Genomic DNA, 15,297 nt, shown 5'->3' on the forward strand with positions numbered 1-15,297 from the left:
AACCGCCCTATGGTGTCGTTTAATTCGTTGTTACATATTTGAAATTGCAGGATATTTCGCTTAATGAGAACTAAGTATCAAGCGGTTTTGTTATATCATAATATCTTATGTGTGTAATCCTGTCTAGTACTCATGAATTATTATTAGTTACAACGCCAATTTTGCCATTTATGCTGATTTTTTTGACATTTATTAAAAAAAGTTGATTGCAGAACAAAACTAAATTGTTAGACGGATTAGTCCTAATCATTGTGGAGGAAAACGTTGTTGTTGATTTATTTACAATATAACTATTTACTCAAATATATGGAAGCTTATTTTATTCCAGTATTCACTATACCTCTAACCATTTGCATTAAAGAATCAAGCGACAAAATATGTCTCATAGTACGCTACGGCGAAATAAATTTACCTCATCGCAGTATTAGTTCAATAAAGAATCAAGCGGAAAAACGTTAATAACTTCGAAACTTGAATAGGTATGGTGTTATTTTTTTTATTTATTTAAATTATGAACAGTTTTATAGGTTTAATGTCAAAATTTACTTTTTTGCTTTATAAATGAACTTACAATAACTGATTCAAATTTCAAATCTTTCTAGCTCATTTTCTCGATTTCAACTAACTGTCGCTTGATCGCTTATTCCATAACACTGTCCACTTGACGTTCTATCTACGACTGTAAATCTGTAAACCAAAAATAAATATCAACAACCCCACTGATAAACTAATCCGTGAAAATACTTAGTAGCTAACAATTAAAGCAAATACTAGTTATCTACATAACCACAGATAAAAATAGAGTCGTCCCGCTCCCACATTCCCTTAAACCACACTGAAGATATCCCCCTATCTTTGTTCCTCACAGAAATCGTACGACTTTCGAACCGAGTAGGTTATTAGTTTATTCTTACCGCTGCACTACTGTTTCGCGTTCCGGCCTGATAACGCGTGTGTATTTTTGTTTTAGTAGCAAATTTTCTATCGACAAAAATACACATTTATAAAAAAAAAAATTATAATCGGGATCATTTCTGCGCATGTGCGGTGCACATGTCAATATGCATATCCGCGGCCGTCAACGTGTTAGCTTTAGCTAGCTTGTGTTTTTTGTAATCTTCTTAAAATAGTTTAAAGACTTTTTTTGAAAATGAGTAAAGAGACCGCAATAGATTTGGACCGGATTCTGAAGCAGTTGGGACCGTTCGGAAAGTACAATATTGTGAACTATGCGTTGTTATTGTTCCCAATTTATTTGGCGGGAATGTTCGGTTCCGTGTTTGTGTTTGAAGCCACCGATATAAGTTACAGGTATGATTATTTTTATAATTATATTTAATAGAAACAACTATTTAAAATTTCTTTATTACAAAGAAGGTCAATGTTGCATCATAAATTCTGTGTTCCGCCTGTAATTTCTAATTTTAAACACTTAAACATTATGTTTTACATGAAAATAATTGACGTTTTATTCATAAAAGATCTGTTCTTTAACATTTTGGGCATGAATTTATATAGTTTTAGGTTATATTTGATCAAATCACGCCACACCGGCTGTACAATACGCATGCGCAAACATCGGAAGACCCTCAGTCAAGGGTCTTTCTTTACAAAGTTATTTTTGCGACCGCTCGCGTCACTGACTTCGGGACATGTATGCAAATTTAGTGGAGGATTGTGAACGTCAAATTTGGCCAGCGGTATTTATAAGTTTGTAAATGCCCTTGACCTGGTTTTCACCCCTGATTTGCATTATAACAGTTTCCTATAACCCGTTATGATCAAAAAAGGTTTGCGTGTTCCGGTCTACTGTAACACATTTATGTGCCGCTTATTTTAATTATTGGTTCTGTGTCTAAATTTAGAAGTGGATTTTTATAATCCACTTCTAATCGTGTAAATATTATAAAACCGGCCATGTTAAACGTAGTCACCTAGAGTTTATTTTTGATTTCGTCCATTCGAGGAAAACGACTTTACTACCACACCAGGGTGGCTAGCCGAATGGCACAATCGCTCACGAAACGCTCACGAAACGAAGCGCTAGTAGATATCTATCTCTATCGCGCTTGCGTATTGGCGCGACAGAGCCAGCGGCGTATCGCTTTCGTTTGGCGTCGGAGAAATGCCATTCGGCTACGGGGCCAGGCCCCGTAGCCGAATGCACAAACGCTCACGAAACGCTCACGAAACGAAACGCTCGTAAATATCTATCTCTATCGCTCTTGCGTATTGGCGCGGGTGCGATAGAGCCAGACTACCTTTCGCGGCGTTTCGTTTTCGTTTCGCGTCGTAGAAATGCCATTCGGCTACCGGGGCCAGACATCATCATCATCCTCCTTGCATCATCCCGGCATTTGCCTTGGGAGCCTGGGGTCCGCTTTGACAACTAATCCCAAGATAACCCTGACAACCCTAAATATAGATCAGCAGAAAGGTGCATTAGTACCTAAGGAAAAAACTGACTTAAAGTACTCGTATCGGATATACCTTATTCTTAAATTTTACAAAATAGCAAACAATATGTTTTGTTTTCTCTCTACTCCAACAAATAAAACACTATTATTTAAACTCAAATAGATATCATACACGAAAGAAAAAAAAATGACAAGGCCCACTGGTGGTCGAGCCGGAAATCGAAATATTATTTAGTCATGATTGTATGGAAATATAAACTCACTCATTATGTAGAGTTCACATTAAAATATGTATGTAATATAACTATGTGTAAAACTACAACTACAGAGTCTAAGGCACCGGTCCCACCGCGAGCTAGTAAGCTATGAGCTATCGGCTATAAAAACGAACAAAAGATAATCACTCCCGTGCAAATAAAAGAGACACGGCGATGTTTATAGTTACTCGCCCAGCGGTGAGCTATTAAAATCGCCGTGTCTCTTTTATTTGCACGGGACTGCTTATCTTTTGCTCGTTTTTATAGCCGATAGCTCATAGCTTAATAGCTCGCGGTGGGACCAGTGCCTAAGGGCCAGTTGCATCAACCACATTTGACAGACACATCATCGTCACGCAGCAGACGTCTATGGAACTTCCCATACAATAAAATTTAACGAACGCTTTAACGATGACAGACGGTTTGATGTAACCGGCCCTAAGAGTTTTGACTGAAAACTCGTACAGAAAAACCCACTTGAAAAATTTCTGCCGGCCTAGTCAAAATGTCAATCGTTGACGCAAGGCGCCAAAACGCAGTCTGGCTCTGCCGCGCTAAACCGGAAGAGCGATAGAGATAGCAAGCTACGATAACGATAATATAGTATCGTGTGCATTGCTACGTACCCTGAAGTGCCCAAGCTAAATACATACAAAGTTCTTCACGGGTTCAATGAACTCCAAATGAGTTTGGCCTCTAACACATGAAAATGCTCCCAACACTACGCCACTTTACTCCAATTGAGTACTCCTAGGGTGGACAGTTCTTGTATGACTTCGGCATTCCAGCGGTGTCTAGGACGCTAAGAGAAGTACCTACTTAGGCCGGCAAGTACTGCAACCCTATGAGGTACAAGACCTTACAGCCCAAAGAATCTGGAATTTCCTGGACTCAACGGGCATAAGCAAGGATATTTAACCACAAAGGGCCGTCACAATAGATCACTTCTGGTCGACGTGACACACAAAGGCCCACTATAACCAGTCCATCCAATTTGCAAAACAATAGCCTTATGACCTTAGTTCCCATCGCAACACAAAAGTGTTGCACTGCAATAGTCTTTGCACCTGGCGGGGACCATCTTCGGGTGTAGATATCGCATTGTGCGCTCGGAGATGGTATCCGCCACGTGTATCCCTTGCCTTTAGATTAAAATGTCTAAAAGGGCCTCTGTGCTGTTGGCTTCGGCCCCCCGCATGCCTCCCAAAGGTCCTCCCCATGGTCCCGAGATATGGAAAAGACAAACAAATAATAATAATAATAATAAGGCGGTGATCTTGGACACGGCGCAGATAGTCCGACGGTTCCTCTCTCTGCAGCCCTAACCACCGGCAGCTTGGGCCCTGCCCCGCTGCTGGCGGCACCCTAGGTTAGGTTTTTTATAATGTGTTTATATATTTTGTATTGTTTTGTATGTGGTTTTGTATTTTACTTTTATATTCATATTATAAAAAGCTTAACCTAAGAAGCAAAATAAATAAAGGATAATAATAATCTAGGACGCTAAGACAAATGTTTTTCACCTGAGTTTCAGCAATCGTACGACTTTTTACCAAAAACAGTGGCTATTCTGAATCGTTTTTTTTCGCCAGGCGGCATTACTGAATCGCCATATATATTTTTTAATTAAACTTCCCACGAATCATATTATTAAATCGACATTTATTTGATTGGTTCCAGTGAATTCGGCTCGTCATTGCTACGCTTCTTAAATTATGTAGTTAAGCTAAGAAAGATAATCACTTGAATTTTGACAAACATTAATAGCCGAAAGGGATAGTACGCTGAATGCAGCTTTTTTCTAATGAAAAAGGTCACAAAATCGTGACTAAAGTTTCACACTAAGGCCTGATTTAGGCGGCGTGCGAAGTCGCATGCGATTTCAGTTACATTTCGGGCTGTTGAGGTTACATACAATTTTGCACAGCCATCAAATACCGCAATGTAATAAAACTCGAACCGTCTAAATGGGCTTTAATTATTCCTGTTTTGTAGGAAGTTATTTTTTGTACGGCTATTATTTGTACTGTGTACACTGTTTATACAAAGAAACATGGACACATTGGACACTATCATCCATTTCTAAAACCAGTTAAAAAAACATTAACGCTTCAAATCGCTACATCTACAATTTCCTTCCTGCAACCTTTACAATGAACTGCATACTTTATTTCCTGTCTATCACACTGACATTGCAGGCACGCTCTCAAGATCGTAGAACTAATGATATTCACTTAGCTTTAGAGAATAAACTCTAGAACATTATCTTAAAGAAGATTTTACTTTGGTAAGTTGGACGGGAAAATGTACGCTCGGGAATTAAACTGTCTGATTAATGTGTAATATTTGTATTGGATTATAAAACACTTGGAATACGTAACATGGTGGCAGTTTATATAATTGGTGTGTTATTGTTCAAATAATATTTTTAATATTGTCTTCGGTTACAGCGATAGTTACTCATGAAATAAAACTATGGAAACGGATTAAATCGCTGTTACGAATGCTGTAAAGTGTTCGAAACGTCGCGATGAACTTTAAATTCATTATACGCGATTTAATCCGTTTCACATAGTTCATAATATTTTTAAATAAAAGGTAAAATTTAAAAATTCAGAACTCTGGCAGGACTCGACTGCGGCATATTGCTAAGTTGCTCATAGCGACTGCTCTGACAAAGCAGTAACTCGCAGGTTCGAGGCCTGTCAGAGGCGTGAATTATTCAATTTTTCCTTATTTTACGGAGGTGTAAATTTTTCCATTTTTGCATGATGAAAAATAAGTTTAGTTTAAAGTCGTGTAAAATAACCAGAGGTAGGTAATTGGGAACCTGCAATACGAGTACAATCGTTTATTTGCGATGTTATTTATAACTAAATACAAATCTTCAACAACAAGAACAAGGAAAATAATATGGAAAATGTGATATATGATAAAAGTCTTAAATACCTAATTTCTAAAATATGAACAGTTTTCACTCTAAGAACAAATTAAATTATTTTAATAGAAAATATTAATGGCAGCGCCATCTCTCTTCGCTAGCTTGTAATCACCTGAGTTGATTTAGCTAGGAGGTCGAACCATACTGTTCTACCTCAGGGATGGCAGAGGGCACCACGAGCCTTCGGGAATGTCATATACTTGGAAATTTCGACCCTTGCCTTCGTGCACCGATGCCCGAGTGGTTCAGGCATTCGCCCGGTAAGCGGAGTACGCTGGTTCGATACCAGCTCGGAACACTGGAGGCCTTGGTCACTTTTTCTTTGTATATTTATTTAATGTTTATGAACAGTTTTCCTTGAAAACATGAGTGAAAGAAATGCTTTGAGATACTCATGAACTAATTAAGAGGTCATGATTGCAGAGTGAGGGTACGTGGTACGTATAATAAATAGGTTTTGTGGATACCCTTTGGATTATTTTATCCACTAAGAAACATCATCTCTGCTGGTAACATAACATAACAATGATCACCTGGTTTAGCTCAATCAAAAGGTGGCCAAATACAACTACTTAGTATAGGACATAGTATAAAATAAAAAAATCTCATGTTTGCTTAGAGTAAGTACATCCACAATTCCATACTAATCCATACTTAATATTATAAATGGGAAAGTGTTTGTGTCTGTTTGTTTGTCCGTCTTTCACGGCAAAACGGGGCGACGAATTGACGTGATTTTTTAAGTGGAGATAATTGAAGGGATGGAGAGTAACATAAGCTACTTTTTGTCTCCTTCTAACACCCCACTTCCCTAAAATGGGGGGTGGAAGTTTTTTATGGAGCATGGAGAAATTTTCGAATTTAACGCGAGCGAAGCCGCGGGCAAAAGCTGGTAGTTATATAAATCCTCCTGTTGCATTTGTCCTGGGTGATCTTAGAAACTTATTAGTAGAATTTTATATTGTTTCATTTTCAAGATCCCTTAAAAAAACCGGCCAAGTGCGAGTCGGACTCGCGCACCGAGGGTTCCGTACAAACGTATGAATTTCAACTTGATAGCTCTACGCGTTCATGAGGAAAAAAGTAATAAGTTTATATTTATTAAAAACCCTAAAAATATATATTTTGTAATGTAACTAAAAATTTAAGGTTTTCGGAATTTTTCCTTTATGTGTGCTATAAAACGTTGCTTCATGCCAAATTTCAAGATTCTAGGTCGACTGGAAGTACCCTTTAGGTTTTGATTCCCTTGCGAGTACTTGCGAGTTTCAAAATATGCAGCTTAAATTGCTGTTTCTTTTGATTGCGTTGACATAGAAGTTTGATTTTGTTACAGCTTAAAGGTATTATAGACCTGAGTATTTGGTATGAATTTCAATTTAATACCTCTACGCGTTTATGAGGAAATGGGTCGTAAGGTTAAAATTATTAAAAAAAAATATATTATGTGATGTAACTAAAAATTTATGGTATTCGTAATTTTTCCTTTATCTATGCTATAAGACGTTGCTTCGTACCAAATTTCAAGATTCTGAGTTCACGGGAAGCACCCTGTAGGTTTTGATTCCCTTGCAAGTGTCGAAAATTTGCGGCATAAACGGCTGTATCTTTTGATTGCGTTGGCTTAGAAGTTTGATTTTTTCACAGCTTCAAGGGACAGTAGACCTGAGTAATTGATATAAATTTCAGCTTCATACCTCCACGCGTTCCTGAGAAAAAGGGTCTTGACAGACGGACGGACGGACGGACAGACGGACAACAAAGTGATCCTATAAGGGTTCCGTTTTTTCCTTTTGAGGTACGGAACCCTAAAAAGGTAAAAAAAGAACCCTTTTGGTGCGACCGTCAGTCTGTCCCAATATCTGTCACGAATCTATATTTTTCTGCAAAATTACTCAGAAACTACAGATCAATCTGCGACTATCTGGAACACCGGTCCAGCCACTTTAACCAACTGAGTCTGATAATAGAAAACTGCCGATGCTGTGAGTCTGACCAAAAGAAGTAGAAATGAAAAAGTAATTAGCAACATTGGAGTGTCATCCCTTTCATATAATTATGTGAGAGAAAATGGGACGACACTTCGATGTTGCCACTTTTTTGATTTCTACTTTTTTATTTGCTTGTTGTTTCAGTGGCAGCTACCATTTTACAAGCTTTTAACTTAACTTGCTTGTTAGTATGTTAGTTTGGGTCAAAATGTAGAAGCTAAATTTGACCCACTTCCCGATTTCCGATTAAGCTGAAATTTTGCACACATATGTAAATCAAGTGACAATGCAATATTATGGTATCAGCATGGAGCTGATCTGATGATGGATCAGAAAGGTGGTCATAGGAACTCTGTTATGAAACGTCGTATCCCCATCGAGTAAGGGGTTTTTAAAAACGTCTCAGAGATCAAAATATGACTGTTGAAAGAAAGGTACAGTCGGCGATAAAAGCTTGTGCCAAAAATAACATTTTTGCAAAAAAAAACTTATTTACTTGTAAACTACAGATCACACAACATGCAGATTCCCAAATGAGATGCACTACATCGTCTTCAAATCAGACTGCTCGTCTCACGCCGTGAAGTAATTTCCATACATTTGCATCTGACTCGGCTGCGCCCGACGCGTCACGACGCATCGCTTGGCAAATTTGCCCACGAAATTGTTTTCGTGTCTTGTACAAATATGGTGGATGACGAGTAAATAAAGTTGGAATTTTAATTACACACAATATACCCCGAGTTCATGAAATATAATTTGCAGTTATACGCTATGTAAATTAAGAATGTAGCGAAGAAGACAGCGCTATTTACGTTTCTGCAAACGATTTTCATACAGGGTTATGTTTCCTAAGGAGCCCACTGGCTGTTAGTTCGCAGAGCGACATTTTCAGTTAAAAGCAAAAAGTGTTCTTACAATTGTAACATCTTAGACATTACATATAAAATTTTCTGTATTGCTATAAAAGTAAATTGTAACAATAATAAATAATGCTGATCAGCTTTTATAAATACTGTTATCGAATGTTTTTCAAATTTGTGAACAGAAAAAGTGAATCGGCCATCTATACCCTCGAAAATTCGAAAGTAGAATTTGTAGGTATAAGAAAGAAAATGTAATGCATTTTAGAATCAGGCCAAGATACGCTGGCAGCTATTTCGATAGCCTCTGCTAAAGTGAAATAAACTTCATAATGTCATCGAAGCTTGATGTTTAAAACAACATTTGCACCGGCGAGACTGTAAATGTATTTTTCCCCTCACTAGCTCGGAAACACGTGTTTTGTCCTTTAATACCAGCGGGTAAAAACGCATTTTATCCACTAGTGGGTAAAGTAATTTGACCTTGAATAACGTCAAATTAACTACTTTAAACTTGATAAAAGTACTGAGTGAATCTAGTAATAAAGATGATTTAACACCTGTGGAACTACTGGAAGCAGTGATAAACGCATTTTTTGCGTTGTAGTTTCCTCGCTATAGTGAGGGGAAAAGTTTTGTGTTACACTCGGGTGCAAATGTATTTTACTTCTCGTGTGTTAAAAAACTCGCAAGTTCAGGACTCGCTTCGCTCGTGGTTCAACTATATAATCCTTTCACTTGCTCGTTTTTCAATTCCACACTCGGCGTTAAAATACAACTTTGCCCCCTTGTATAACAAATAACTATTAATCCAACGATAGATCGCCACAAAGGGGCCAAACTGAAAATCAGCGCTGGACACCTGTTCAGCACATGCTGAGTTTGGTACCCATTGCCATGCTTATGTTATACCGAATTTTATTTTATTATAATTAGATTAGATAAGTTATAAACAAATGTAATGTAAAGTAATTAATAAATTAATCATAGTATACTAATATTATGTTTAAGTTTATCTTAATTGTAACTTGTTTAAAATAGAAAATATAATGTACCTACCTAGCTCGTGTATTGCATGTGAATTATGGCAATAAATTATTTTTAATTATTTTTAATTTTTAAATATAGATGCCAACTTATCTTACACTAACTCTAACAGAAATATTGTTCACTACGAATTTTATTGGGTTGGTAAGAAAGTAATGAGCGATCGATTGAATTCCACATAAAATTTTTGAGAGAGTTCTAGAATCTTCTATGGTCGAAAGTATATAAAGGGCGAGTCGCACAGTTTCTCGTCAGTCATTCACTAGCTGTCGCCGAGCTAATATAAGGAAGAAAATGGACGAATTAAAAGTGCATGTAAGGCATTGCTTACTACATGAATTTCAGTCTGGCCATTCAGCCGCCGAAGCAGTGCGTAATATATGTCGACGTGTTGCTCCTGAAGTTGTGTCTGAGGCCACGGCGAAACGATGGTTTCAGCGGTTTCGTAGTGGCGACTTTTCATTATCAGATCAACCTAAGTCTGGTCGACCGGTGAAGATTGATGTAGCCAAATTAAAAACCTTAATTGAAGGAGATCCGAGGCTAACGAGTCGTACTCTTGCTACCGAGTTAGGCTGCTCTCATGTCACCATAGAAACACATTTACACGAGTTGGGAAAAAACTACAAATACAATGTTTGGATACCGCACGAACTTGATAGAGATCAACTAAACCGCCGTGCCGATATCTGCATACAACTTCTGTCTTTTCGCCGCACATTCAACTGGTTGGACCATCTTATCACTGGAGATGAAAAATGGGTCTTATATATAAATCACACACGCAAACGTCAGTGGCTAGCTCCAAACGAAAAAAGAATAGAGGCACCAAAAACAGAGCCTCACCCGAAAAAAGTTGTGCTGTCCGTTTGGTGGGATATTCATGGTATTATTCACTGAGAACTCCTACCAAGTGGAATGACTGTTACCGCATCAGTATACTGTAATCAGCTTGAAAATTTAAACCAAAAAATCTGTCAGAATCGTCCACAGCATGCTAAAGTTTTTTTTCTTACACGACAATGCTCGCCCACACATTGCAAAAGTGACTCGGCTAAAGCTATTGGACCTAGGTTGGAATGTGATACCTCATCCACCGTACTCTCCAGACTTGGCACCTATGGATTACACATTATTCAGATCGCTAAGCAATGCCTTGAATGAAAAAAAGTTCGATGATCAAGCCCATCTACGACAGTACATAGCTGAGTTTTTTGAATCTAAACCTAAGAACTTCTTCGCCGATGCTATTCATTCTTTACCAGAACGACGGAGACAAGTAGTAGATAACGAAGGCCATTATATTTTTGATAAATGATTAAAATAATAAATTAAATAAAAATTACAATATTGGTTATGATTCGCTCATTACTTTCTTACCAACCCAATACATTACTATTTTTTATCAAGCAAAAACGTTTCATTCACACACACGGCTCCTACATTCGACCTTTTGGAACACCTGCCCAATTGGATTTCAAAATTTCAACCGGTCTTCCAAAATGTCTCAGGCTTACACCTGCTCGTGTAGATTTGGATTTAAAAAGTGCCTTGGTTTTTTTCTTATCTATATTTATTAAGTAAGTGTATCGCGAAAACGTTAAAGTTTATAGGTAGTTGCCGTCAGCGGGCTGACGGCTGACGTATTTAGGGTAAGCCGGGTTATGCACAACGCGACGTGTGAAAAGCTAAGAGGTGCAACAAACAGCTTTGAAAGATTACAGTGGATTAACAACTACTTACATCGCGAATTTGCGATGACTACCGACGACAGATACTTAATAAATTAACACTACAAATTACTTAGTGAAATTACTTATTTAAAAAAAAATACTTACAAAAATACAAATACAAAAACGATCGTTTTTATTGAATCGAATGCAAATGCTTTTATTTCATAATAAGCACACTAAGCACAGTAGTACATTTCAATTGTTCCCAAAATAAAGCATAGCCTGTCCTGTGTTGAATAAAATTAAAATTACCTATTTAGCACCACTAAAAACCTAAAGGTATGCGATTGCATGTTAAAAAAAAATGTTTAATATTAAATACCTAATCCAGACGAGAAACTCTCCTGTGTCCACTAACATTTAATTTTTAAGTTTTCTTTTTCGAAGACAAGAACTGTGTGCGTAGCCGAATGCACAAACGCTCACGAAACGTTCACGATAATATCTCTTTCGTAGCTATCTATCTCTATCGCCCTTGCGTATTGGTGCGACAGAGCCAGACTACCTTTCTGCGGCGTTTCGATTTCCTTTCGCGTCGCAGAAATGCCATTCGGCTACGGGGCCTGATTACGTTGCCATCTCAGGGTCCAAGATGTAACGCCGTCACTTTGCTTTACATAACTTTTGGTATAATGATAACGAACATTCAGATTTTTTTTTACCAGTGTCTGATTCCGCCAAGCTTCGTACTAGTGCTTCCATTATTATAGTAACTTTTAAGCTTCCGAATTTAAACGTATCTACACGTCCGCAGACAAAACATCTGGCCGTCCCTATCGCACTTACAAATAGTGCGATAGGGACGGCCTGATATTTTATCATTGATCGCGCGACCATACTTGCCTGCCTGGGATGGAGCAAATTCAATTAAATGCATTTATATTTGGTATAGGTACCTATATTAATGTGTATTTAAAAATAAAGAAATTTACAGCTTGTTCGGTATCAATTCCTCAAATCGATAGGTACGCATTTTGTGTCCGGCTTATCGTAACTACTTTTAAAAGATCTCGTATCTCACGCTGTTCCTCAAAGTTAAAACGCAGTAAGTCTATATGCATTCCATACATACTACAATTTTCTTTTCATTGACAGACTTTTTTAAAGTAGCGACGTTATATAACTACAATATCGTTTATAAAAAAAAATTAAAACTGATAAGCAGACGAAGTGCTTTCCCATTTATTATATTTCCCATTTATCGGATTTATCGACCAATAAGCGCTCCCAGCTATTTCTTTTTATGAATAAGTCTGAGATAACATTTCCTGTTTAGCTCGTCAGCGTGATTTGTCGCCTTCCGCTCGATTCCTCGTGGAAGCTCTGATTGAACTATTCACTACGCTTGAATGCGGAAAATGCAGCTGTACACATTCATCTTACTCGTTTTTCTCTGGAAATTCTGGAATTTATGTGAAATACAAAACTGATCCAGGGTTGATTATATGAATGAGTTGGTAGTGTTGAAGTTGGTACCATATTTGAGTTTGGACGCCACAATTCAAAATTAGTAGGAACATTGAGCCTGGCATCCCAAAGAGTACAGAACTAAAACTAGTTTTGGACATAATTATACTATAGGTTATTTATTACTAACGCTAGACAGGAATATGGGGTCAGCCCAAAGCAAATTCCAGAGCATAGTTTCCAATGAAAACTATACTGTGGTATCATGGATCAGCTGTCAAAGAAAATGACGTGCTTATCACCTCGGCCAAGTCGAATCCCGTCTACCACAGGTTAAATGGAATGTGAATACCTATATATATGTGTGGGTTAAATTGTGGCGTAGGCGAGAGGCTGGCAACCTGTCACTGCAATGTCACAGTTTCGTTTTCTTTCAACCCCTTATTTGCCAAGAGTGACACTGAACCTTTAGTGGTTGCATGTGTTCTGCCTATCCCTTTATGGGATACAGGCGTGATTGTATGTATGTATGTATGTGAATACCTACAGTAGGTATTTTAAAAGTTCTGAATTAACTTGTGTACATTCATCCCAAAGAAGGTTTTTATTTACTTCTAGATTACTGCTACAGCTTTATAAGCAATGCTTCATGAGGATTCAAGTAACAAACTTAAATCAAATACCTGAATATCCATATTAGTAAATTAGGCGTTAAAGATGTGACGATGTTCTCGTTACAATACAAATAATTATTTTCATTTTATAATATTGAACGCGTTTACTACAATTTATTATCATTATTTTTTATCTTTAATCCGACATTCCAGCTGTGTTACACCAGCTGTTAGAAATGACTAAACATTGGAACAAAACACGAGAATTGAAAACATAATTTTCTTTTTCAAAACAATAAAACATAATTTTCTTTTTCAAAACAATAAAATCGTGAAAATTCATTCAGTCAGTTCGGTAGATAACAAAACGAATGAAAAAGATAGAATTAATCATCACGAAACACAATTAATACCGCTCCGTGCGTGATTGATTGCGCGGGTTAGACCGAGTGTAAGTGATATCAGGATATCACGCGTGATATGAGCTGACAGCTTTGTAATATGTGGCTGTGTGCACAAGGGAGGTATTCTACAATATCTGCCTCGCCCATTTAGGTGCAAACTTGACCGAGCAGAAAAAATGATATAACGTAACCTTGGTTATAATTGCAATATCTATAAAATTGTGATTGTGTACCTCTTACGATCCAAAGCAGACCATTTACCACATGGTATTTGAGTGCTCTATTAAATACCAAGTACAATGGACCAGCTGAGGATTTTAAAAACCTGACACAAACTGCGTGTTTGTACCTGCAGACTTGTAAATTTTAAGTTAAAATGTAAATTTTATGTGTGTAATGAATTGCCATACGATAAATAAATAAACGAGGACAACACAAATCAGCATTATTAACTGAGGTTAATGTAAAAAGCTCCAGTTGATAGGATAATACAAGTTGTACTGTGTGTTGTATTGTATTTTTGAACTAATCGCTTGAACTTTCGTGATTCCAGTAAGTAACTAGAAAGGATGCAAAGATCAAACTTGTTATGATCGCTTTTATACTAAAGATTGCGCAAGGTATATTTTAAAAATGAGACTTCTATCAATAATAACGACGTTGACTTGACACGTGCAAAGTCTACTCCATCAATTTCACCATTTTCACCGTCAACAAAGTCGCCGTCAATAGAATTTGTGAACAATGTAAACAAACCTTGTAGTCAAAATGTCTTTAATTTCCATTCTAACTCATCAGATACTGGATAAATCAATCAATTCATCTCACATTATGATCCTCACTCAACCTTTAAAATAATAAAAGTGTGCTATAATATTGATATTTTACATAATGGTTTGTTTACATTGTTGACAATTTCTATTGACAACGAATTTAACCCTTAGAGTCACTTTGTATATCATGTTATACAAAACAAATAAAAAAATAAATAGGGTACTGCGCCAACGTTTACAGAGGAATGACTTTTCTAGTACAATGTATAAAGGTGGGTAGAATTTGCATTAAAATACTTTGACGTGTGTTAGTACTCGATAATAACACAAGTGGACGAATTGTGCGACCATGAGAAAATCTTTGCGGAGTCATAAGGTAAATTAAGATAATTTAATAAAATTTCTTAGAATTCAACCAAAGAAAGCAGTGCCTTTTATGAGAATGATAATAACCTACCTTTCAATGCAATATTTTTGTGTCGGATACATAGTAGTTACATTTTATTGTCATATTTGCAACACGGTTTAGTATACTATACGTTGCCAACACTCCTGTGAATGAAGTCTGATTTATTCCGTATGGCATACTATACGTTGCGACTACGACTCTAAATAACTTTAAAACTGTTTAGAGTGTTATTAGACTTATTAATACCTATGTTTAATTACAAATCCAGGCAAAACTGCATTTTAATGTCCTCAGTACAAAGAGCCCATCATTTTGTGGGAATTTGCCTATTCGCGTAGGCTACAAAATGGAAATCAAGATTCCCGGTTTGTAGCCGGTTACGAACTGGGCCAGCGTGGTATCGTTTGGTAACTAAATTTTCTAACTGGCTACAGAACGGGA

The 15,297-nt window shown here is 37.1% G+C and overlaps 1 protein-coding gene across 1 annotated transcript in view; it reads left to right on the forward strand.

The window, feature by feature from the left end:
* The first annotated feature begins 944 nt into the window (after window positions 1-944).
* The window catches only part of LOC125234197 (organic cation transporter protein-like), a 45,536-nt gene continuing 31,183 nt past the window's right edge, over window positions 945-15,297 (forward strand). The window contains exon 1 of the mRNA XM_048140404.1: window positions 945-1,311. Within this exon, the coding sequence (XP_047996361.1) occupies window positions 1,151-1,311 (161 nt within the window). The 5' untranslated portion in view covers window positions 945-1,150. The remainder of the gene's footprint in view (window positions 1,312-15,297) is intronic.

This window comes from Leguminivora glycinivorella, chromosome 15, assembly GCF_023078275.1.
Source record: "Leguminivora glycinivorella isolate SPB_JAAS2020 chromosome 15, LegGlyc_1.1, whole genome shotgun sequence".
NCBI classification, from domain to species: Eukaryota; Metazoa; Arthropoda; class Insecta; order Lepidoptera; family Tortricidae; genus Leguminivora; species Leguminivora glycinivorella.